This window comes from Apostichopus japonicus, chromosome 22 (assembly GCF_037975245.1).
Source record: "Apostichopus japonicus isolate 1M-3 chromosome 22, ASM3797524v1, whole genome shotgun sequence".
Lineage (NCBI taxonomy): Eukaryota > Metazoa > Echinodermata > Holothuroidea > Aspidochirotida > Stichopodidae > Apostichopus > Apostichopus japonicus.
In genome coordinates this window covers 18431217-18454801 of record NC_092582.1, presented here as the reverse complement: position 1 = coordinate 18454801, position 23585 = coordinate 18431217, and the positions used below count along the sequence as shown (strand labels likewise).

The 23585-nt window shown below is 40.1% G+C and overlaps 1 protein-coding gene across 2 annotated transcripts in view; it reads right to left on the bottom strand.

Annotated features, from left to right (window-relative positions):
- LOC139964292 (centrosome-associated protein 350-like) overlaps positions 1 to 21349 on the bottom strand; it is a 28681-nt gene extending 7332 nt beyond the window's left edge. The window contains exons 1-20 of one of the 2 annotated variants that reach the window (XM_071965780.1): positions 21190 to 21349; positions 19420 to 19532; positions 18667 to 18710; positions 18292 to 18453; positions 17637 to 17703; positions 14942 to 16623; positions 13401 to 13704; positions 12543 to 13001; positions 11749 to 12017; positions 11219 to 11408; positions 10396 to 10777; positions 9297 to 9708; positions 6960 to 7400; positions 6289 to 6467; positions 4852 to 5749; positions 3671 to 4026; positions 2714 to 3145; positions 1796 to 2055; positions 1136 to 1296; positions 569 to 878 (exon numbers count right to left, since the gene is read on the bottom strand). In XM_071965780.1, coding sequence (XP_071821881.1) covers positions 569 to 878; positions 1136 to 1296; positions 1796 to 2055; positions 2714 to 3145; positions 3671 to 4026; positions 4852 to 5749; positions 6289 to 6467; positions 6960 to 7400; positions 9297 to 9708; positions 10396 to 10777; positions 11219 to 11408; positions 11749 to 12017; positions 12543 to 13001; positions 13401 to 13704; positions 14942 to 16623; positions 17637 to 17703; positions 18292 to 18453; positions 18667 to 18710; positions 19420 to 19519 — 7108 coding nt within the window. In that variant the 5' untranslated portion in view covers positions 19520 to 19532; positions 21190 to 21349. The remainder of the gene's footprint in view (positions 1 to 568; positions 879 to 1135; positions 1297 to 1795; positions 2056 to 2713; positions 3146 to 3670; positions 4027 to 4851; positions 5750 to 6288; positions 6468 to 6959; positions 7401 to 9296; positions 9709 to 10395; positions 10778 to 11218; positions 11409 to 11748; positions 12018 to 12542; positions 13002 to 13400; positions 13705 to 14941; positions 16624 to 17636; positions 17704 to 18291; positions 18454 to 18666; positions 18711 to 19419; positions 19533 to 21189) is intronic. The other variant, XM_071965781.1, reaches the window with a different exon arrangement.
- Between the last annotated feature and the right edge of the window lie 2236 nt (positions 21350 to 23585).

Genomic DNA, 23585 nt, shown 5'->3' with positions numbered 1-23585 from the left:
AAGAGAACACAAGAGGTAGATTACTGCACTGTACAAGGAAACACATCATTAGATTCAATCAAGACTTTTTACAAAGGAATATTTACACAGGATATTACATTCGTATGAAAGCACATATTGGGAACTTCATATTCTGTAATTAGGTACAGGTAATAGGTATAATGTTACAGCTACAAACTAAAATTATTTTGATATGGAATCCAGATGAGGGTCATTGACTTCTTTGGATTTAAAAAAAAACAAACTTTTTAATCAAGGGGTGGGGGGGGGGCAGGGTGAGGACAGAATGAGGCTAGCGACTACACTAATGGGAATGCAAAACTTTTATCTAAGATATAGAATGTTCACCACAGAATTTGTTGCTTCTATTACTATATAATTACATATAATACCCCAAACAATTTTAGATGTACAGAGAGGATAATCAACAATGAAACTAGCATCACAGGAAACAAATGGAAACACTGCAAACATAATGAAGATAAATGTAGCTGTTACATTAAGGTTTGTCCAATGCAGTCAAGTAAATATTAATTTAAATTAAACAATGGATGGCATTACTACACACCTTCCTGACTCTCATTAACATCTCTGTTGCTTGAAACATTGTCTTCATCCAGACTTGTTCTGCTGGAGCGCCTGTTCTCTGTGAATCCCTGTCCTCTTTTCTTGGCGATCTCAACACTGCTCTCCACACTGCTCTCCGAGGCCGTTCTCTGTCGTAGCGCCCTGGTGTGGGACTGGTCTCTCTTCCTCTGTGTCTCAGAGATGCTGAGATGTTTTATCTGCGGTTTCGCTCCTGCTGTCAAAGGAGACGAGTGGGCATCTTTTTCCTTGACCAATTCCTTACGTGTCTGAACAATAAAGCTGTCGTACGTCTGAAATATCGGAAAGAGGAGAGAGATATTTTATCACTGATAGCTAAGAAACATTACCGGGGTAACAAAAACAAATCATATGTCCATTGTACTGTATATCAAGAAAGTGCAAGGTTTTATGCCACGGATCTCATGTATGGTTTATGCAGCTTGTTAACAACCAAGTTACTGAACGATGAAGCCATTCCAAACTTCCATCAATTCAATATCTCAAAATGAAATAGATAAATACGCAAAAGTTGAGTAGAGAATAATACCTCGAGTTGTTTCTTTAGGCTAGCCTCCTGAGCTTTCAGCTTTTCTCTATAGAGACGTTTTTGCTGTTTGCGTAGTTTATCTGCTTCCACCTTCCTCTTCTTGAGGGAGTCTGAAAGAGCTCTGATTCGGCCTTCGATGTCGCTCTGGTCAGATGCGGTTTCTAGAGACGCAAGAACGAAAAAATTTGTGTAAATAATCAACCTGAGTATTACGAATTTACTGCAAGATTAAAACATAGAGAAGTTTGAGAGTGAACTTGTCGCCAAATTGTCAGCACTGGTGGAGTTATGGGAAGTGAATCCACTCCTGCCCTCTGTACACCCAACCCCCAGGCAACCTCACTTTTTTTAATAAAGTTCTGTCAGACCGTTAACTGAAACAGCCAGGATTCTATTAAATGTGCAAAGAAGTACTACTTCATTGTCTTCTCTCATTGATGCAACAATACAATTCTACTGAGCTACTGAGCCCACAAGGAAACTGTCAACAGAAAAATATTCAAAAGAAATTCAAAAGAAAAGATTCAAATTCCACAAATTCATAACTCGTAAAGTTCATAAGGGGGGTGCTAGTAAAATCAACCAGGGTTATCCTTAATTGGCTAAACGGTAGAGTTCATAACGGAAGTTTATAACGGAAACAGCTGGAGGTGGACTAACCTGAGAAAGTCTGGGAGAGGGAACGTTCCGATTCGGAGCCACTTTCGGGGTCCTGTCTCCTCCTGTTCGGTGACAGAAGGCCGGGCGATGGACTCGACTTGTTAGACTCTGTGGTCCTCAAGGGTGACGGTGTTGCGGACTTGGCCTGGGTCAGAGTTTGATCTACCGAGTCGAATGACTCGTTGGCATAATCGGCGAGCTGTGAGGCATCTTTCACTGTCTCTTCGCTAGATGAATTGAGAACAGGGCTGCGAGTCGGACTGCAGAGACAGAACATGAAGACATTGTCATTGCAATGAAAGAAAGAATGAAAGAAAGAGATATAAATGAACCAACACTCCATAGCACAGTCACATTAGAGAACCTAGATGTGGGGCTATGACTTGAGCAAATGAATAGCTGATTCAAAAGGTCTTCACAAAACAGCAAATATGTATAACAAATTGAGTGACTCACTGCTAATTATTCATCACAAATGACTCAATAGCATAACATCTGTAAGATTTGAAGCATTTTGTACAGGCTGTTTTAGTATATGGAACATCAAAAGAATAGAACACATTAGCAGGTTGCTTGTTAAGTAATCTGGACAACAAGTGTTTATCATTTTAAAATTTCTCACGAAGAAAGCTACCAAAATACCTCTTTCTGGACATTTAACTCCTTTGGGCAATAATACATCTATTTCAAACCATCTCCGCAGTGGGGGATATCTATCAAATACACATTCCGATCATTAGAGCCAAACATATCATTACCCTAGTTACTTTTTACGAGCCAAACTTTCCAGAAGTACTTGACAGATTTTACTCCTGCATAGAAAATAATTAATTTAGTAAAACCACAATGGGATTTGGCCGAAAGTCAGCCCCTACTCATGGTCGTGAAATTGTATCAAACTGCTCTTTAATACCATACCTTTTCTTGGACCTGCTTTCACTCTTATCCGTCTCAATTTCCTCTGTCACACTGGAGGTAACGCTGGGATCTTCCGACCGGGTCACTTCTGATTTACTTCGGCTGTTCACGCCGGCTTTAGACTTTGTCCTGGTCTCCCCCGACGTTCCGCTAGATATCGAATCCAGTTTCGCAGAGACTTCAGAGTTTGACGATGGTTGGGTCTCCTTCTCCGAGGTTAACTGTGCCATCTCGGGCGTCGACGGCGTTGCCGTGGCGGGGGCGCTTGTCTTTTCCGACGACTTGCTGCTCTTGGTTTTTAGCTTCGACTTCACTTGCTGTTCCAATTTCTTGACCGCTTCCTCCTCCTGGTCGAGTTTTTCTTTCCATGCCAACAATTCTTCGGCCTCTTTTCTTCTCTTTTTGAGGTTGAATGCTCTTTTAGAGAGAGATCTAAAACCATGGGAGAGAATTGGAAGGTATCATGAGATAAACCAGCCTTTTTGTCGTCTTTTTTATGCCTTGGAATTTTAGTACTTCTAAAAGGCAACTTGAAGACGCATCATTTCAATTCTTGTTTCGATTGTTCGGCGACACCAACAATTACTTTAATTTATTTCTGCAAAGTGCAACTTACATCAAATACCTGCTTAAGTATACATATGTTTGAAGAGCAAAATGCCAGCACTTTGGAGCTTAGTGCTGCATGAAATTGCCTATTTAGGTATCATTGGTTACCTTCTTAAAGCAGCATTTTGCATTTGGTCGCCGTTTTCTACTTTTTTGACATGTCCATCGATTTTTAGGGGTTTACACTTAGTCTTCCAACAAGACGTTTACATTTAACCAGCTTTTGACTTCAAAAAGGTTTCTTTATTGCTAAAATGTACGGACCAATTTGCATGACGATGAAAAAGTTAAAATATTTCAGGAACAACTGTGGGCATTCCCATTCAAATAATGGACTCTCCTGGTTACCTGGCATTCAGCTTAACATTCTGCAATGCTCTGACTTGTTTGTCTGCAGGACTAAGCTCAGATGGAGTCAGATGGAGCTCTGGAGACACTCCATGCAGGTTCACAGTCTTTCCCATGACTTTCTGATCCTGGGAGCTGCTCGAGAGGGATACCACCTTTGACCTCTCCGGTGACTCTTCACTGGCATGGCTCTCAAAGGAGGTCAGATGTGGGGTCAACGGGGTCATCGTCCTGGTTCTGGCCATCAGCTGCTGTGTGGACTGCTGGAGCCGGGATATCCGTTCCTGCTCCTCCATCAGAGCATCTCGTTTCTTGCTCGCAGCTACCTGGGCATCTTTCAGGAGCTTTATCTCCTCCTTATTGCAAAAAACAAAATCAACTTGTCAACAAGAATGTCAAAATTGGTCACTGGATATTTACGATGTATACATTACACCGTTACCAAAGAATTGTAATTGCCAGAGGAGGGGTGGTACATGCATTGCACTGGACAATCTATTACATAAATTCAAATAGTTCAATTTTGCCAAATGATTGAGATGGTATTGTATACCAATACCTTTCGATGCGCAATTCCCTACCTCCCTACCCCCCCCCCCCCACCCGAACCTTGTTTGCATTACTAACAACACTGTTGACCCAATATACAAAGGCTATTTCTTAGGGGAAAAGGGTGGGGGGATGGGAGACAGCAGAACATTGACAGTAATTAATCAAAGCATTGATGGAAAACCAATAGTATGTGGCAATCTCATATTATTTACTGGTAATAATGTTAGGCAGACCTTTACAGATGTTAATGACTCCTCGAAGCACATGAGCTAGGCTAGAACTAGGTTCAAAGTGTTGTACTAAGTTCAAAATGCTGTAGGCCTCAGCTTAGCTTTAGTTTTTTGGTTTTGCAGACTAACTGTGGCAGCAATGTACCAAACTATACCTTTACTTGTTCGGTATACTTGCTCACCATAATAAGTGGCAATAACAGGCAAACCCAGTACCCATAGAAATAGCCCTTTTATATAGTACATTTTTAATAGTACATTTTCCTTCATTTCAAGGAGTGAATTAAGTAACCTAATTTGGAAAGCTCTATCTCTCTCTCTCTGATCACCATTTGACAGTCTCACATATCTGTAAATTTTCATAGCAATGCAATACACGTTTCCCACAACCCATCTCACCTGCTCTCGAGTCATTTTAGCATAGAGGTTTCTCTGCTTCCTCCTTAAGAGCTCCAGGCCCTCCTCATCTCTCTTGCTCTTTGATAACCGCTTCTGGTGCTCCAACCACTGAAGTTCAGCTTGTGTCTTATCTACCAGGGCCTTCTCCCGTAGATCCAAGAGCGCCATCTGCTGTTGGGCTCGGGCATCCTCCTCCTCCAGCTGCTGCTTGATCAGGTTCACTCTCATCCCCGCCGGAGGGGACGGGCTCAGCAGGGTGGAATCCTGCAACAAGCTCATTGGACGGCTGTCCTCCTGACCGGGCAACGTGGCGCTCCTCGCTTCCGGAGATCTGTCTCCATGGTTGAGGCTCTGATGATGATGTGCGTCGTTATGCTCCTTGGTTCTCTGGCTGTGAACAGAGAGCGTTCTGTCGGAGGTGTCCACAACACTATCCACGTCAGTGGCAGAATTCTCGAACGAGATGGAGTTCTCGTCGGACGGGGATTTCGTATCGTCCAGTTTCTCTGAGATGGATCCGATATCGTCGACCGTCCTCTTGGCATCAGAGTCTGTATGTATGGAACTGTCATTTTCACTGTCTATGCTCTTAAGGCTATAGTGTGAAGCAATTGTGGAAGTATTGACGACTGGAGAGTCACTGACAATCTCTGTAGGGGGTGGAGAACCTTTCCTGGGTGGGGTCTTGAAGCCATCTGCTTGTTCTAACGACTCCTCTGCGATGCTACTGGATGACTTGGGAGATTGTCCTTTGCTGTGAGTTGTCGACAATCTGGTGACGCTTTGAGATGATGGAGAGCTCTGAGTGAAGTCCTCGGTGTAATGAGGCGTGGGACTCCGGTTGGGGCTTCTGGACAACAGTGACTTTTGAGACATGTTCACTCCGACTCCTAAACTTCTGCGAGGTGAAACAAACATGGGAAACCTTTAAGATGGAGCTTACCAGTTACATCAATCATGCCGACAGTTATACAAGTAGTGTGAACTTTCACTGATAAACAAGCATCTGTTACCCTTTAATCATATTTTGGTTTACAATTTCCCCCATTAATTTTCAGCTTTGGCCTTTTCCACCCTACAGTTACAAACGCACTTTCCCACGATGACACATGTCACTGATTCGATTGATTCTCTCAAATCTCTGACGCTCACTTATGTCATACATGAATCAACAGCCAAAATCCTGACAAACCAATCACTAGCAAAGAAACAATTGGCTAGAATGCAGTCTAAAGTACACCTCAGGATAACAGGTACTGTGCTCTACAAATGATTTGAATGTTCAACAACCTCACAGAAAGTTCAATATTGTAAACTCCATATGACATAGACACATTAAAAATCTGTGGGACAATGGAGATATGTTTTAACAAAGAAAAAAACAAAAGATTATAACAAAAGTGGTTAAAGTGTTTTGATTATTTGTTTAAGTTTTACCTTCTAGGAGGTGGAGGTGACTTAAAGCCACTCTTCATCTCTTTGAGCATCTCGAGCTGATGTAGTCTCTGTTGCTCTAATACGGCCGACACTACCGTCTGGGTGTTCTCAGCCAACAGCCGGCTGGCATCCACCCCTGGGGGAGGTGGGGGAGGTTGCTTTACTGCTGCAGTGTGAGCCTAGGTAAGAAATAAGAGACTCGTTAATTAATAAGTTATAGACAGAACGGGAAAATTTGGAAACAGATATGAAAAGAACAGTAAAAACAAGACAAACATGGAGACAGGTATGTAGGCCAGAATAAGTGGCTCTGTTAAATATATATAATATATAATACATAAAGATGCGTGCCGAATGGTATTACATCTCCAGAGGGTGAAAGAGGGACATGTAAAATTGATAATTACTTATAGACACAACATACTCAATAAGCAATAGGTGCTGGATGCCCACTGAGCTGGTTCTGTAACGACTACTGGTTAAAACATACGACTCTATTGCCTGCAACTTCCGTTCTCATTTACTTTTGTTCTCTCTGTGCATATAATATTGACAATTTTTTTCTTCTTGAGGGTGGGGGGGTGGGAGGGGTTATCAGAAGGATACCACGGAAAGTATCTACATATGTGGCAGGATATAAAGGACTTCCTTAGAATGAAGAATGTAATTACCTCTGCCAGTTGTTTGGCAGCTTCGGCAGTTATCCTTGATGTTTCAGCCTGGCTCTGTAACAACCTATCTGCAGCTGCTCTTCTGAGTTCTGCGGCGTCTTGCTGCGCCTTCGTCTGCTGTTTCTCAAGCTCCATGGCTTCGTGGGCGTACTCCTGTCTGACTTCACGCAGCTGGCGGTGAGCGTCTTCCACCTCCTGTTGTGACTTGAGGGAGAGCAACTGCAGCTGCCTCTCGTAGTCCTTTTGACGTCCCTCGAGGATACGAGCGAGGGCTGCAGATTCTTCGTGGGCAAGAGCTATTGTACGTGCATGTTCCATCTCGTTCAGCTGCTGTGCTGAGGCATCTAGCATGTCCATCAAGTTCAACTCGGAGGCCATCTTGAGCTGGAGGGCACTAGGCGAGAAACCTACCATGGATGTGATAGGCGGTGGTGGTGGACCCTTTTAAAGAGAGAAATATATACATACAAATCAGTCTGAAATTAGCCCATATATTTAAATAATTTCATCAGGGTTACAGCTTGGCAGTTAACTGAGCAATGATTTGATTTGTAATCAGACTAATGGTAGGGCTACACCCCGATGTTGAGAGTGCAGACCCCAACAATGATATACAATGCACAGGTGGTCTTGCAGCTGTAATGTCTCTACAAAAACTATCATGATATTTGTATCATTATCAAGCTTATTAAAAAAAAAGATGATAGGGGAATACAGTGTTGCCATAGGTTATATCAAAATAATGACAGGGGCATACAGTGTTGCCATAGGTTATACCAAATTAATGACAGGGGAATACAGTGTTATCATAGGTTATACCAAAATAATGACAGGGGAATACAGTGTTGCCATAGGTTATACCAAATTAATGACAGTGGAATACAGTGTTGTCATAGGTTATACCAAATTAATGACAGGGGAATTCAGTATAGCCATAGGTTATACCAACTTAATGACAGTGGAATACAGTGTTGTTATAGGTTATACCAAATCAATGACAGGGGAATACCTTGTTGTCATAGGTTATATCAAAATAATGACAGGGGAATAAAGTGTTGCCATAGGTTATACCAAATTAATGACAGGGAAATAATGTTGTCATAGGTTATACCAAAATAATTACAGGGGAATACAGTGTTGTCATAGGTTATACCAAAATAATTACAGGGGAATACAGTGTTGTCATAGGTTATACCAAAGTAATGACAGGGGAATACAGTGTTGTCATAGGTTATACCAAAGTAATGACAGGGGAATACAGTGTTGTCATAGGTTATACCAAAATAATGACAGGGGAATACAGTGTTGACATAGGATATACCAAAATAATGACAGGGGAATAGTTTTGTCATAGGTTATACCAAAATAATGACAAGGGGATACAGTGGTGCCATAGGTCATACCAAAATAATGAAAGGGGGATACAGTGCTGCCATAGGTTATACCAAAATAATGACAGGGGAATACAGTGTTGCCATAGGTTATACCAAAATAATGACAGGGGAATACAGTTTTGTCATAGGTTATACCAAAATAATGACAAGGGGATACAGTGGTGCCATAGGTTATACCAAAATAATGAAAGGGAGATACAGTGCTGCCATAGGTTATACCAAAATAATGACAGGGGAATACAGTGTTGCCCATAGGTTATACCAAAATAATGACAGGGTAATACAGTGTTGCCATAGGTTATACCAAATTAATGACAGGGGAATACAGTGTTGCCATAGGTTATACCAAAATACTGACAGGTGGATACAAGGTTGTCATAGGTTATAACAAATTCTTGTCAAAGCGGATGGCTTTACTGTCAACATACCATCATTTTTTTTATAGGACATCTTATCACATATTTCATTTAATTATCCATCTCTTTTACTTCCACTTTTAATAAAAATTACAGTGATGTTCAATGCATTAATTTCTTAGCAAAAGAATGATCGAGAAGCTAAAAATAGGTACAGAACTTAACAGGTACAGACAGAAGAAGCAAAATAAAAGTAAACGATGGAAAAAAATTATTAAACTAATAAAATCTCTTTCAAACACCTAAGAGACCTCGGCCTTGTTGTAGTCAAAGTTTCAACATTCAAAGTTTAAGAGAAATTTTTATTTGTTAACCGACACATTGTAATCTAGTTTTGTGTAGCCAATCTTTCAAAAAGTTCAAGGGATTGTAAAAAATTTAATTTGTTGAATTGTATACATAGATTTACTCTTTAATAAGACAGAAATTCCTTTCCATGTCCAGTAAAGGCCTATTCACATTGTGACCGTTTTCTATCAAATCGTACAAAAGGAAATAATTTCCATCTGCTCATTCGCTACTCTCACCTTTAAGGCCGGACTAGGGTTTGTAGCAGGTGGGACAACTGGGCTGCTGATTGGTAGGAAGATTCTGTGAGTATCTGGGCTCATAGGAGACCTCCTTGACGACGGAGAGCGCCGACCTCTCTTTTTCCTAGACCGTACGGACCTTGGGACTTCTTCGTCAGTCGATGAATAGAGGTTTGACCCCAACGGTGACCTTCTCACTTCCAGCTGGCCTGGATCACTCTGTGGGGACTTACTTGATGTGGGTTTCTCATGAGTAGGTGACAGAGGCAAGCTACAGGGGGAGCTCATGACCATCCGTCTCGACTGTGAGGATGCTGACGGGGTACCGAGTGGTGTCCTCACAACGCCACTGATGCTGGCAGTGTTCCCAGGACTGGATGGATACGAATGAGGTGATATGGCAGATCTCCTGTGTATGGATTGAAAACATATGACATGTTTATCAGTGGGTACGTAAGTAAAAAGTAAACCCATGTATGTAGATAATGCTGTCCGAGATTAAAATTTGACCAACAAAGCACCACATAACAAAACAAAATAAAACAAAAGAAATCCTCCATATTTGCACTTCATACATAGGAAACAGACCAACCACAAGGTGTTGTTCATTATAAACACCTTTAATAATCGTTAATGTCATACCAATGGGGCTTGGGGGGTGGTCAAGGGGGGGGGAGAGCTCAAACAACAAATTGCACAATAACAACAACAAATGACAACTGATAAAGGCAGCAGCCTAGCCTAGAAATATAACAAAAGCAAATTTGTTAATAAGCAACTTTATAGCAATGTTTTGTTCCCTGCTCTGTAAAAAGCCAGATGACATAATGGGCAAATTTAAATGATGCTGCTACACTCTTTTGACATTGCATCTGTGGATCTACTATTTTAACAATTTCGCATAGGAAACATAGATGTTTAGGTCCTTTGAACGGTTACCACTGGATATTCCTCTTTCGGTGCATTAAATATCAACTTCAATTTGTTTCTCAATTAGCAGGAAGAGCCTTTTTCTATGGTACTTTGTTTGATAATATCTCATTGCAAGGTACCCATGAAATCAGTCGCTAGTAACTTTTTCCCTCTTTTTGTTTACCTGCCATCTTCACTTCTCTGAGAGTTTTCCGACTCTGGCATCTTGCTAACGGACCTCTGCTTTCTTCCCTCAGAGTGATTTGACATTGAGGTATCTGTAAAATCAGGGGTATACCGATGCTCACTAGCACCACTTGCCATCTGAGGTGAAGGCTTGCTTTTAACAGAAACAGCCGAGGCAGGTGTTCGACTCGATAACGAATGAAAGTCGTCGTCACTGTACTCTAGGGTTGTTGGGCGTTTCAGAGAGAGACCGGGGCTTGTGGTCTGTGGTTGAGGCGACGACCTCTTATCTTGATTTGCAGAGACTCCACCTGACCGAAGAACTGGGTGAGAATTCCCATTGTCGAAATCATCGGGAGCAGCTCTGGAGGCTAACAAACCTGCAAGTACAACAAATAGGTGGAAAAATGATTGGTAGAACAGAAATGATATCTCAAAGACAAAAACATTAAAACAGTAAAATTAAACTGTCTTCAATTTCTCCCATTTTTGTTAAATTTTCAGCAAACCACCTATTAGAAATACCAAAACTAGTCACCTACTGTCCAATTTTACTCTTATTCACTGCTCTTCCCAAATCCTTTTTTTCTCACTGAAAATTTTTTTTGGGTGTAAGTTGACCTTCTCTCATATCGTCAAGAAAACAATTTTGAGGGAGAGTACTGTGCAATTTTTGCAGTCTAAGGAAAGCCAATATTTTGAGGGCTAAACAAAATTACCTTTAAGGGCATTTATGTATTAAAATTTGATACAATAGACAGGAACATGAGGGGATATAAGAAGCCTGGCTGTAATAGTGCCAACAGAATCAACTGACGTACTTCTCTGTGCCTGCTGGTATCTACGAGTGAAGATGTCTACGACACTCAGTCCATCATTGGTGGGTTCAAACGCGGACGGAGTTCTAAGGATGTTACTGATGGATTCTGGGCTGGTTGCCATGGACGGTTTGGTTGGCGATGGTATAGGCTCCACCATATGGTGATGGTGGGTGGCACGAAGACTCTGAAACTATTGTAACATACAGAAAGAAATTATGATTACAAAGGCAACCTCTCTTTAATTGAAGCTGTGTTATTTACGCATTTAAGTTTTCCCACCACAGCTAAACCCACACTGCCTCTGATTAGCAGCTTCATACAATGCATTCCTCCCTACCAAGAGAGAACATTTCACGATACCTCATTGATAATCTACGTTGGCTATTTTGAACTAGCAATTTTGATCTACAGATCGCTTTAATCTTGGCACTAAAATGATTTTTCTTAGTCATCGACAAATGGATCCCATAGTAATCCTCTCTGCATCTGTAATGTCATATCACAGACGACTCCTATCTATACTGACGCACCTTTGGCAAGTAGTCATCAACTAGTTCTACACTAGCATCATCACTGAGGGCTCCCTCGCTCAGGTTGAAGTGTTCCTCCTCTTCTCTAAATGCCCTCTCGTTTGGCCTCGTCTGCACAGAGCCAGTGACTGACGAAACGGTCGGTGCAGCCCACTTGAGCTTCTCTCTGACGTTGTGTCCTCTGTAAGAGGCTTGAATCTTGGTGGCGGCAGTGTCTTGTCGATCCTTTTCGTAGGCTTGGGCGGCATGTTGGCTCATGCTTCCCACACCTACACAAAAACAAAAACAAAATCCAAAATTGATCTCCATTCAATTTATGTTCCAAGGTTCACATTACATGTCTCTAATTTAAAATAACAACAAAATGAATTCAGATCAATACTTAGCAAGTAAAACCATTATGGAACATGGGCTGTGTCAAGAACAGGGAAACTGCAGGAAACTTGACCCTACTTGCTACTTGTCAAACAAGTGATACATTTTGAAGTGAGCCCATATTACTGGTAAAGATAAACCACAAGCTGTTCTAAGAACCAAAACGATGAACTGTGTCGTAAAAACGCCTATCTGTCAACCCCCAAATGAACCATCTAAATATATTACGGAAGATTTTTAACACTGGGATAAGTCCCCTGGCATGATAAAAGATTGCCATAATTTGCCAGAAAAAGATGGCCACAAATGACTTGACTAATTCACTAGAAATTTGTTCCACAGCCTAAAATATAAGTTTCTATGAGTAACAAAGACATGACACTCCTTCTACATCTCTACGCATGGTTTGTGAAACTCACCTGGTAGCATTCCAGTAAACACTTGGTTTGGCTGTTCTGCAGCTAACGTTCTTCGGAATGTTGACGGGTGTTGGACTACTTGATCGTCTTGGAATTTGACTGAATGCTTCACCCTCGACGAAGGTACACTGAAAGCCCATCGGTCATCTTCTTCGATCGCATCAAATTGGTTATGCCAGGTGAGATGTCTCGGGGACAATGGCCGATCCGATCTCATCGATGGGGGACTCAATTGGTGGTTCAAATGTCCAGGTAGGGGACTTGCCGGCTGGCGATCTTCCTGGATCGTGTCTCCTGGTCGCAGCGGCCCGTAGATTGATGGTATCTTGACTAAAATTTCACTGGCAAGTTTCTTGACCTCGTTGTCCAATCTGCCTTGGAGGGCAGCTGCAGTAGCTTTCAATGCTTTCAGGCGCTCATTGCTCGCCGGGGTTCCATTGTCTGGTGGTGTGGTTTGGCGTAAAAACAAGTGAAATAATGAAGGGGTAAAAAATTAATGTAATAAAGATAAAAATGTAATACAGAGAAAGAAAGAAAGGAAGAGGACATTTACATAATGGATAGTCCAAAATCCTCTTTGTGAGGCTTTCCCTTAAGTCAATAAATTCAACCTTATAAGATCGCAAATCATCAGTAAAAGCTTATCTGTAACCCGTAGCACCAAGATCTCAACTATTGGCAAAACTTCTAACAGCTCTGTACGTTCCTCTATCGAGATCAAACAACAGAAATATAAAATATTTACTTGCTGAAGGCAAGTAACCTAAACAAGGGTGGCAGTCAAAATCAACGCAGCGTACCAAAAGTTGTGTAACTTCAGTCTCATGCAATATTTTGAAAAGAAACAATCTATCTCACCTGATACGACTTGTTCTTTGCCATGGTCTGAACTTGTCGGGTGGCTGGTCTTCACGACATTTTGCTCCGGTGACAAGACTTTCTGTCTGCCGACCACGGTTATGGGGGCTCCTTCCTCTGTGACTGGTATCAGTACGATGTCATCACCAGTGACCTCCCTGTTGGCTGGATGTAAAACCTCCCCAGTGTGGGTTTCCCCTGGTTGGCCGGATATGTCAGTCTGGGGACTGGAGCGGGAACTGTTATCACTGCTGCTGGTACTCCAAAAGGCTTTGTTCTCCTTATCGGAACTTGTCACATCCAACTGAGAATGAAATACAGAGTGACGAGAGATTCCTTATAGTTAATAGCAAATATTGTAGAAAGGGATGACTTTAAGCAGTATTAAGTTTGGATATTCATAATTCAAGAAAAAGAAAGGTTTGAGAGCTAGTGACGTTTTCTTAAGATTATCCAGGATATTCAATTTTAATTTTTAAGCTTAATCTCTGAAATTATGTTACCTGCGGGCAAAACTAACGGTAAAGTCTGCTCCTCGGTGCAGGCCTAAATGTTAATATTAATTCACTTTTTTTTTTTTTAAATGTATAATAACTAGGCCAAAACATGTTCTTTTACCCTTGGGTGGTAATCAGCACTATTTGTCCTTGACAAATTTGTAATGCATTGTAAACATGCTATTTGAGCTGATAAAAGCCTTGTGTTCTTTCTATGGAGTTTTGTTATTTTTCTGAGGAACTGGCCTAATGATCTGTGTGTTAGAGACTATGTAGTCCAGATGAGCGTCAGATGTTTCAAGGGTCATTTCTCAAAAATTAAAAATGATATAAGGCATACAACTTATATCTACACTAATAGCAGTGTTGATAAACAGCAGTGTCTACAACATATCAAAATTAATTTAGTGCCCCACTTCAAACTTTAACGAGGGATAACTCTGTGATGACATCTTTCGCTGACACTTTGGACTGAATTACCATAATCTACTTGTACAAAGCGCTGATTTTAGAACTGTACACTTGTCCAATACCAAGATTAAAATACATATCTGATCACTCCTATCTTTTTGAATTTGTCTAAAGACAATATGGCATCGTGCCAAAAAGAAGAGCTGCAGCAGCTGAAAACCCCTGCTCAGCTAGAATGAATCAAAATCCTAAACAACAGGGTAGGGTTTATCTCTACAGACCAGCATTGTCTATTTGTGTGAAACTGTAGAGCACAAACGATATGTACTTTGCAGCCTAGCTGCAGCCTGTCTCCAGTGTCCTCTTGACATGGCACCTAAGTCAATTTAGAGCACACACATTCAGTTTGACCATCCATCATACTGTATGTGGATCTGATTGATGGACCAAAGTAAACATTCAGGCAAACTTAAACAGCAATTCGGCTGGTCAAGAAAAGAACCAGCACACTGCCTCAACATCTGCCCCTGCTTAATGTGTAGTGATGGAACATTCATGAAAAAACCACAAAACAGTATAATGTCCACTTCGCCAAAGACACATGTTCATTAAAGCATTTTAAGACCTCCTTACCTTTCTCATGGCCTGTGTCCTAGGTTGCAACCTTTGAACATCTGGTGATATGATAGGCTGAGAAGGAGGAATCTGTGGTTCCTTCCTGAAGGTCTCACCCAGTGCCTTTGTGTTCCTTTTAGCCGGAGGTCCGTCTTTAAGAGCCACTTTGGCATTGTCCTTCTGCTTCTTGTAGAGTTCATCCAGCTGTTTCTGCTTTCTGTTTGCTGCTTCCTCCTTCTCTTGCAACTGCTCCTGTTGTTTCTTTTTCCTTTTGTTCTTCTGCTGTACCATGTACTTCCTGACTTCTCTGCTATCATAATGCCGGACTTTTGAGACTGGTACAGACGTCTCTTCGTTCCCTGGGTCTCTTTGACCTCTGCCCAGGGGCGGCTTACGCTGTCCAGGCTCAACGATGAAGGATATGGGATGTCTGGTGTCCAAGTCGACGTCCCCTGGTTCGTCATCCTCAGCATCGCCTCCTTCATTACTGTTGTCTGCATCAAGCTCCAAGTCCTCTAACACATCACAGGCCTCAGAAGGCAGCTTAGCATCATCCTTAATGCCATTAACGTCACTGTGTTCTTTGGCCGTACTCGCACCTGACTTCTCATCATCGTCATCTTCCACTGGAACAGGAGCAGCAGAGCCCTGAGACTCTGCATCTCCATCTTTGGAGGGAGGAAAACGCGGAACCTTTGTTTTAGCTACTTGCGATGGGCCTAGGGCCTCTCGCACAGCTTTGATGCCTTCCCGCCATGCGGAGACACCGACGGAAACTTTGGTATCGGGTTGCCTCGGTTTCCTAGGTGACGACCCCTTTTTACGCCGCACTTTGCGGGTCGGTTTGTTCTGATCATTATCAGCTTGAGTCTTTGAAGGTTGTAGGGGTTTCACATCTTTGGCTCCTTTGTCCGTTGGCCTAGCTTCTTTCCTTTTGTGTTTTCTATTGTTCATTGTCTCCTCAGACACAACTCTGCCATTTGGCAGCCTAAAGTTTGTCTGGGGTACATTAAACCCTTTGTAATGTGGAGGAGGCGGGGCACGGGCCACTTTCCGAATGGGTGCATCACTAGGTTGAACCTTTACAGTGAAATCGGACTGTCCATTGGGCCTATAGAGAACGGGATCTGACTCCTTGTGAGGATGTTCGCGACTCATTTCACTACTTGGTGTTCTGCTACTTTGAGTTCTTTGCTTCTGCATTTCCACTCTTTGACGTAACTTCTCCTGGATGGTGGGGGCTAAAATTGTCCTGGACGATGGTTTATCTCCATGGTAACCATGATGCACATCATGGCCATGTCTAGTTCTACCATAACCACCAGAACTAGTTCTTAATGAAAACTGATCTCCATTATAACGCTGGTTGACTGGGGGCTCATGGTCGTTTCTACCATAACCACCCGATCCTCCATATAATCTCTCGTAAAATGGTATGTAGTCTGTATTTACTTTAAGTCCAGGAGACACCTCGACGGTAAAATCTCCGGACCTCGACGGGGGTTCCTCGGTGGGTACATCATTCAGGATCCGCACGTCGGTATTGTCGTCGAGGGATAAGTTCGCTGAGCCCTGCTCCAGAATGTCCTGACTAGATCTGGGTTCAAAGTGCTTGCCGGAATAGGAGGTACTTGCATTAGAGTTTCTATTGGCCGAGTGCCTGTAACCAGGCATATGCATGCCAAAGTATGTATCATCCCCTGAAATGAACAGAGAAACACAATTGGAGTCTTCCTAGGTTAGTTCCCCTACAGAAAAGAGATTATTAACTGACCGAATTTAACAAAAATTTCATTTGATGTGAACAGATTGACAAGTCCAAGAACCAGAAAAGCAAAGAAAAAAACCCCATAATAATTGACATCAGCTGCAGTAAATTCAATTGCATCAAGACACGTTACGTGAGCTATAAATTGCTAAGGGTAGTTTATACATTTCTGGTTTACAACACCTAAAAACTCAACCATATAAATTGGATCAATAATTGTGGATCAATATCCTTAGCTAAGCAGGCAAAGGTTGTGGATGATTAACAAACCAGTGAAAGTAAAACAACAGTGTTTAGATATTAACGTACTTATATTTGGTACTTTAAATAAAGACCTCATCTATTTCCTTTTGACATGGAAATGCTGTAAGTCATCAATCACTCATGTTGATAAATACTTCTCACTAAACAGTCAAAATAGTTTACAATTAAGACTGAAGAGTACTTTCTTGATATTTACATATTATATAAGATAACCCTCTATACAATAAGGGGATATTTGTAGCTCATTGCAAGTTAAACACTGTTCCGTCAATGTAAGAAACTGTGTGTTCCAACTAACTCATGTATTGTACTGTTAATTTTTATAGCCAGTCATTGAAGTTGATGCTTAATTTCAACATTTTCCTGGTGTAATTTCTTATTTTTTCTTTTGTGTTTGGAACTAAAGTAAACAGATTTCATTTTCAAATACCTTGCCTTCTCTTTAACAGTCTACTTTGGTACAGCAATAATACTTAAGCGATAACAAACATGCACCTTTAAACAAAACATTGCTTCACATGCTCTGGGGTTTTCCTTCTCTGAGTAAATACAAGATGGGTTAGCTGTTTATGGTACATTTCTCATGCTTATGTCACCTATCAGGACTATCTATCTGTGCAAGTTCTGTCATTTCTTAACTCATTGATGAAAGTTACTAAAGATGTTCTTTGAGTTACTTACTTTCTGGTAAGTAAGGTCTTCTCAACATGGATCTCCTTGATCTTGTGTAATCATCACCATTCAGATGCTGAAAGAGAAAACAAAAGCACCATAGTGAACAGAAATGGAGGAGGCATCAGTAAACAGACTGCAGCATCCATCACTGAAAATCCTTTTTCTCTCTCTCTTTATTTTAATGACCCTAACAACCAAAGCGTAAGTATACCAACCATGTTCTGATAATCCATCTATTAGGTCAACAGTGCATTAGCTTAGATCTTTAACCAAAAATGAAATCCTTCCTCAAATGAAACACCTTCTAAGTAAACATTTATAATTTAGACCCTTTCTCATGAATTTGAATGAGATTATTTTTGATATGGTAAAAGCTACTTGGAACAACAGCACACTGATAGCAAAGACCCAAGTATTTCCATCTTTACAAAAATTCAGATTAACCCCACTCACAGCAGACATAATGTCAAAGCAATCCCATATTTTCAGTCATAAGTGACTTTGCCATGATTTCTTTCCACATATCTTGACTGCGATGAGACAACCTTTCTAAAACTGAAGATAGAGGCCAGTTCCTTTTTCATTATCACCTACGTATTTCACTCACAGCGGAAACACTCGTAATTGACAGAAGAGCTACCAGAGAAATGGTGAAACCTACCTTAGTAACTGCCCTCTCTCCCGGCACTCGAGTAACAGGTTCCTGAGTGGGTGTGATTTTGCTAGGAGGTGGCCTACCTATACTTCTCATATGCCTTCCTTGAGTTGCATGAAGTGATAGCAGCTTTCCAGAATCATTGACTCTAGTTTCTGCCCTGTGGAGCTATTTAGTGAGAAACAAGACAAGCTGTAAATTAACAGGCTGATAGGAATCAGATCCTCCTCTTTCTCTTCTATTACCCAATGCAAATGCATTGCCTCCTTTTAATAATGAGTGATTTTCTGCAGTCACTTAGCAAACCTTCTGTAATATTCCAAACCCATCCGATTTCGGATGTATCAAGTTTCCATAATAGTAGAAGCAAATCAAACTTACCACACGCTTGGCTTCATTCATGTCGCTCCAAGCATTCTTCAGATCTGCAACAGTCAAAAACGAGAAGAAGTTTGGATGGTTTACATAATCGATGGATCAAGTGAATATGTGTTCTCACAACAGAGATCAATACTTTTTATTACAGACATTATAGAGATAAAGCTATGAAAGAGTGATTGCTAAAACTGGCTTCCATTTTTAAGTTTTACATTAGCTGCATAAATATTAAATGCAGATTCTATACTATATTGGAATCAACTACAGTAGTCCAAACCATAGTACTTTATGTCATGCAACTGTTAAGTGTTGACTTTATTGCTCTTTTGGCGTTCCGCAAGGACTTTACCATGAGGGAGAGATTCGCCCTTTTGTTGTGGATCCAGCTTGTGTGTTTTTGTGGAATCTGCACTCCAACATATACGGCCAGAAGTGTGCGTTCGTGAGGAATAAAGTAGAGAGAACCTAGAGAATTTTACATACAGAAAGTACCAATGTTTCACCAACAAATTTCACCTTTTAAAAAGAAAACTTGAGCAAACTCTCATCCCTATAATCAACAATTTTTCTCAAACTTGGGAAAGTATAAAACTTTTCGAATATGATCCATTGCAAATTGAAGAAATTGCTTACAAATATGGACTTTGTCCATCACAGCTAGATAAATTTACAGTATGTTAAACAAGCTCTGATATTGAAAATGTATGTGCTGCACCGGCATACAATCTGGTTATGACAATGATTTGCTTATAGTACCTGTGGCTGAGAGAATCTGATTTGAATATGACTCTTTGGATAGATTTCCCCTCTGGACGGGATGAACCTCGACAGTTCTTCTACCTCTCACTGACGTCATCCTCCTCCTTTCTCTGTGTGAAAAGAAGCAACAGAACTTGCCAAGATGAAGGAGTTACACATGCATGTATTTTGAACAGGGCAATATAACCGAGTCTCATTGTCAGCAGGACCACTTATACTGATGTAATTTTGCTTTTACTGTAGCATGGATACACATTTCATTAATGATGACTCTTAAAGCTGAGAAAACGAACGTAATTGTGAAATCATTAAGTCAGTATCAAACTTCATAATCTGCCAATATAAAGTGACCAAATTCTCAACATCTGAGAGCAAAATGATAGTAGAAATTTGAACATGAGAGTCTATGAAACAATATATTGGCAGCTTTTTACAGAGAGCATTCGTCGAGAATGTGACAAAAAGGCATAAGGGTATATTTATGTGCACAAACCTGACAGCCTGTAGCACAAACAAACTTTGATATCATTATCCAGTAATTATAGTTATGTTATGGAATTCAACAACATACTTTCTGTTCTGAATGATAGATGCAAGAATGCTTAAGAAAATTCACAAACATCTATTTAGCCAACTAACATACTATACTAGAAGAAAAACCTTATGTTCTTTTAGCTGGTTCATCTCTTTTATTGAAATATGCCTAAGCACTGCAGATGGCAGCTGATTACTTTTGTGTCAAACCTTTAATTTTTAAAAGGAAACCACAGAAGCATGAATACCCTTTTGAGTAGTTTTTTCTACATTGATGGACTAATGAGTGTCTTATAGAAATTTCATTATGTTACTTATCAATATTGGTGGAGGAAAAGCAATCACTGGATTGACTTCAAGTATAGGTTAGTAGCGTCATTATTAGGGCTACCCTATAGATCACAAGAAAATGTAGGGCTGTGCCTTTTAATGATCCAGTCATGAAATTGAAAACTGCAAATTAAACTAGTTTAAAGCATTATCCTACATTACCAGTCAGCTTCTACTGTCTGATTTGTCTTAAAATTAACTTTCATAATTGAGCATTATTTTTTAACTTTTCTCTCTTCAAAACTGTCAATTTTAGGAAATGCTTAAAAATCAGGAAATTAAGGCTGTTTTGACAAATTGTATTGCATTAACTGTCAATGTTAAATCTTAAGACTAAGTAAGGATATGAAGGCCTATTTGATACGATGGTACTGTGACCAGAAAAAGAAATCGTTAGTATTTTTTATATCATCCTGCTATTGCTTCTGTGAACCTTAGGTTAGGACTGTCTTAAGGCTTGAGTTTGACGTAACATAAGCATGATTATGTCTGTAACTTAGTTAACTGTAGTGTAGGTTAGTTGGTTTACTATTACTATGCTTTAAACAGTAACACAGTAACACTAACAGTACAGTCTAGTCCTAAGTTACGCTAGCTTAGACCAACAAAAGATACAGTTTTTTTGACCTACTTGTACCGAATTTGTATGCAAGTATATTGAATTTGTATATCAAGGCATGCTCACGTTACCAAATTGTGCCATCATTGTAATAAATTTCTGTCACAAAACCTTGTCTAACAATAACTAGCGTTAGCCTTCCGCCTAGTGTTACTACCGTAAGTGTTAGGATACACACAAATCGATCGGGAAGTTGCGTCAAAATGGGCCGTGACCTTTCGTAACAAAATATTACACGAAATTACCAACTCTTACTATAAATAACAAATAGAATAATCACTCACCTGCTAAAACTAAAATATAAAAGGCGCTGAAGTTACATTGACATTCATATTGTACATATATCACAAATTAAAACATGAAATATTGAAAATTTCGCGAAACTTCTCCTGATGTATCGCCATTTTGAATTAATATTCTCACGGTGCATTCTGGGAGAGGTTGTATACTGTTATTATGGTTTCACTTAATTGTGTGCTGCAGAATTCGCTTCTTGGATACACAAGATTAGACTTTTAGGTGTGGGTGAAGAGATAAGTGGAACAATATGGGTACTGCCAATAATACAGATATCATGTTAAAACTAGTGTAAGGTAACATGTCCACATCATTACGGTCAAAAATTCTTAATTATTAAGTCGAAATGTTGCTAAGCGAGAGTGCACTGCAGAATTCACCTTGTTATGAGAACGGTAACCGTGACGAGTACAAAGTCACCTGGTACGGAGACGAATTGATTACTTAAATCTGGCCCTAGCTTATGCTATATTAAAAACCGGTCGAATACGAGTACAAAGCCACCTTAAAATAACAGTTATATTTGACCGGATGTTAACAATGTTAATGTCCCTGTTTTATTTCACTTTCGGGAGGCAGGGACTTTACGTGTGTTCATTGAAACTTGTCTCTGTGAGATTTGTACACTAACGTAAATGCTCATCAGTTAACCCCATGCTAGCATTTCGTCAACCCCTCAACCTTATATTTCTACTCACTTCCTCCAGACACCCTTACTCATTTTCCACCTCCGCAGGCAATTTCCGTTGCGGTAAACCTCGATGCCAAATATGCCTCCATATTAACCCAGGATTAACCCAGGCACCGAGGTCAAAATTCCCAATGTTGACTATAGTCTCAGACCCCCTTCCTTCTCTTGTGATTCTAATAATGTTATTTACATTTTCTACTGTGTACTTTGGAAAGAGGGCAATTATGTAAGTGAAACAGGCTCCGGATTTTGCTTACGTTTTAATAATCACAAAAAAAAATCTATTCGTGGTATTTTTGCAGGATTCCCCATTTCCGAACATTTCAATCTATAGTCAGTCATTCTCTCAAAACCCTAAAATGTATTTTAATTGCGCTACTGAACGTAAAGAAATCGATTGGATCTTTCATCTTAAGTCTCACATCACCGGCCTCAACAAAGACTTGGGATCCCTTAACAACTACCAGTTCTACAAACATGTGTAATCCGTCCTTTGCTCCTTAATCCGCTTACTATATAGTCATGGTTTATTTGGTTCTAATTCTGTCAATGCAACTTACACTTACAGCAATACTTGGCAGTCGAAGGTCCCTGGGGGACCAAAAATTCCAATATATTTTCTAAAACTTTACTCCTTATTTGTCAATTATGAGTCATATGTTATTTCTCTGGTTTTCTCTAATAATATTTTCTTTTGGAGTAAACATGGATTTTCGTTGTATTTTCCAGATCCCCACCACCAATCCGCCATCAAAACAGAAGCCCATTCGCCTCCTAAATTTGCCTTTGCTGTGCATTTCATACAGGTGCATTCAAAAATCACTACTACCCCCCCCCCCCCCAACCAAACTGTTTGCTTGCCATACACTTGTCACCCTTCTTATAGCTATGAATAACAAGTATTATATTGTGCATCAATAATAAACCTAAGAAATGCCAGTGAATACAATATACCCAACCTTATTGATTTCTGATGATTTCACTCAGCAGGGCTGGACATGAGTATAGTAGGAAAAAAATATTACATTTTATAGATACTTTCAAACATTGACTAACACCATGCTGGGGCAAAAGAAAGAAGGTAACAGTAGCTATCAAGAAAACAAAGAGTGAGTGCAATGACCAATTACACAGATTATACATACTGGTTATGCTTTATTGTTCATTATAACTCATTATACGCATTACACTGAATAATGTGATGAATTCATTTTCAATATGCTTTCCTTGCATTAAATATGATACATACTGGATAAAATTGCAATAAAATTAGATAAATGCAGCTTCCAATTTTTTTTTTGACTACTATGAAGTGAAACCTACTGAATATGAATCAAGATAAGAATGAAATTAATCTATCTAAGACACCCTTCTGGATTTCACCATCATTTTATAATGAGGGAGTATTAACCAATTCTTTCATTTCGTTAACACATTTTCCCTCTTAGTACAACTCATATTAATAAGAAGACAACTTGGAAGAATGATTAAAAACACTGCTATTTTGAACTGAATCTTGACTAGTCTAGTTACTGAACTACATTCTTATCAAATTCGGAATTGAATAACATCAATCCCATTTATTAAAATTAAATTAAATTAAAAAAAAAAGAGTAAAATGCTGCTTTAATGAATGTTTCAAGAATCTTAACAAAATCCTTTTATAAATGGGAACATCAGCCTTCTTTTTAG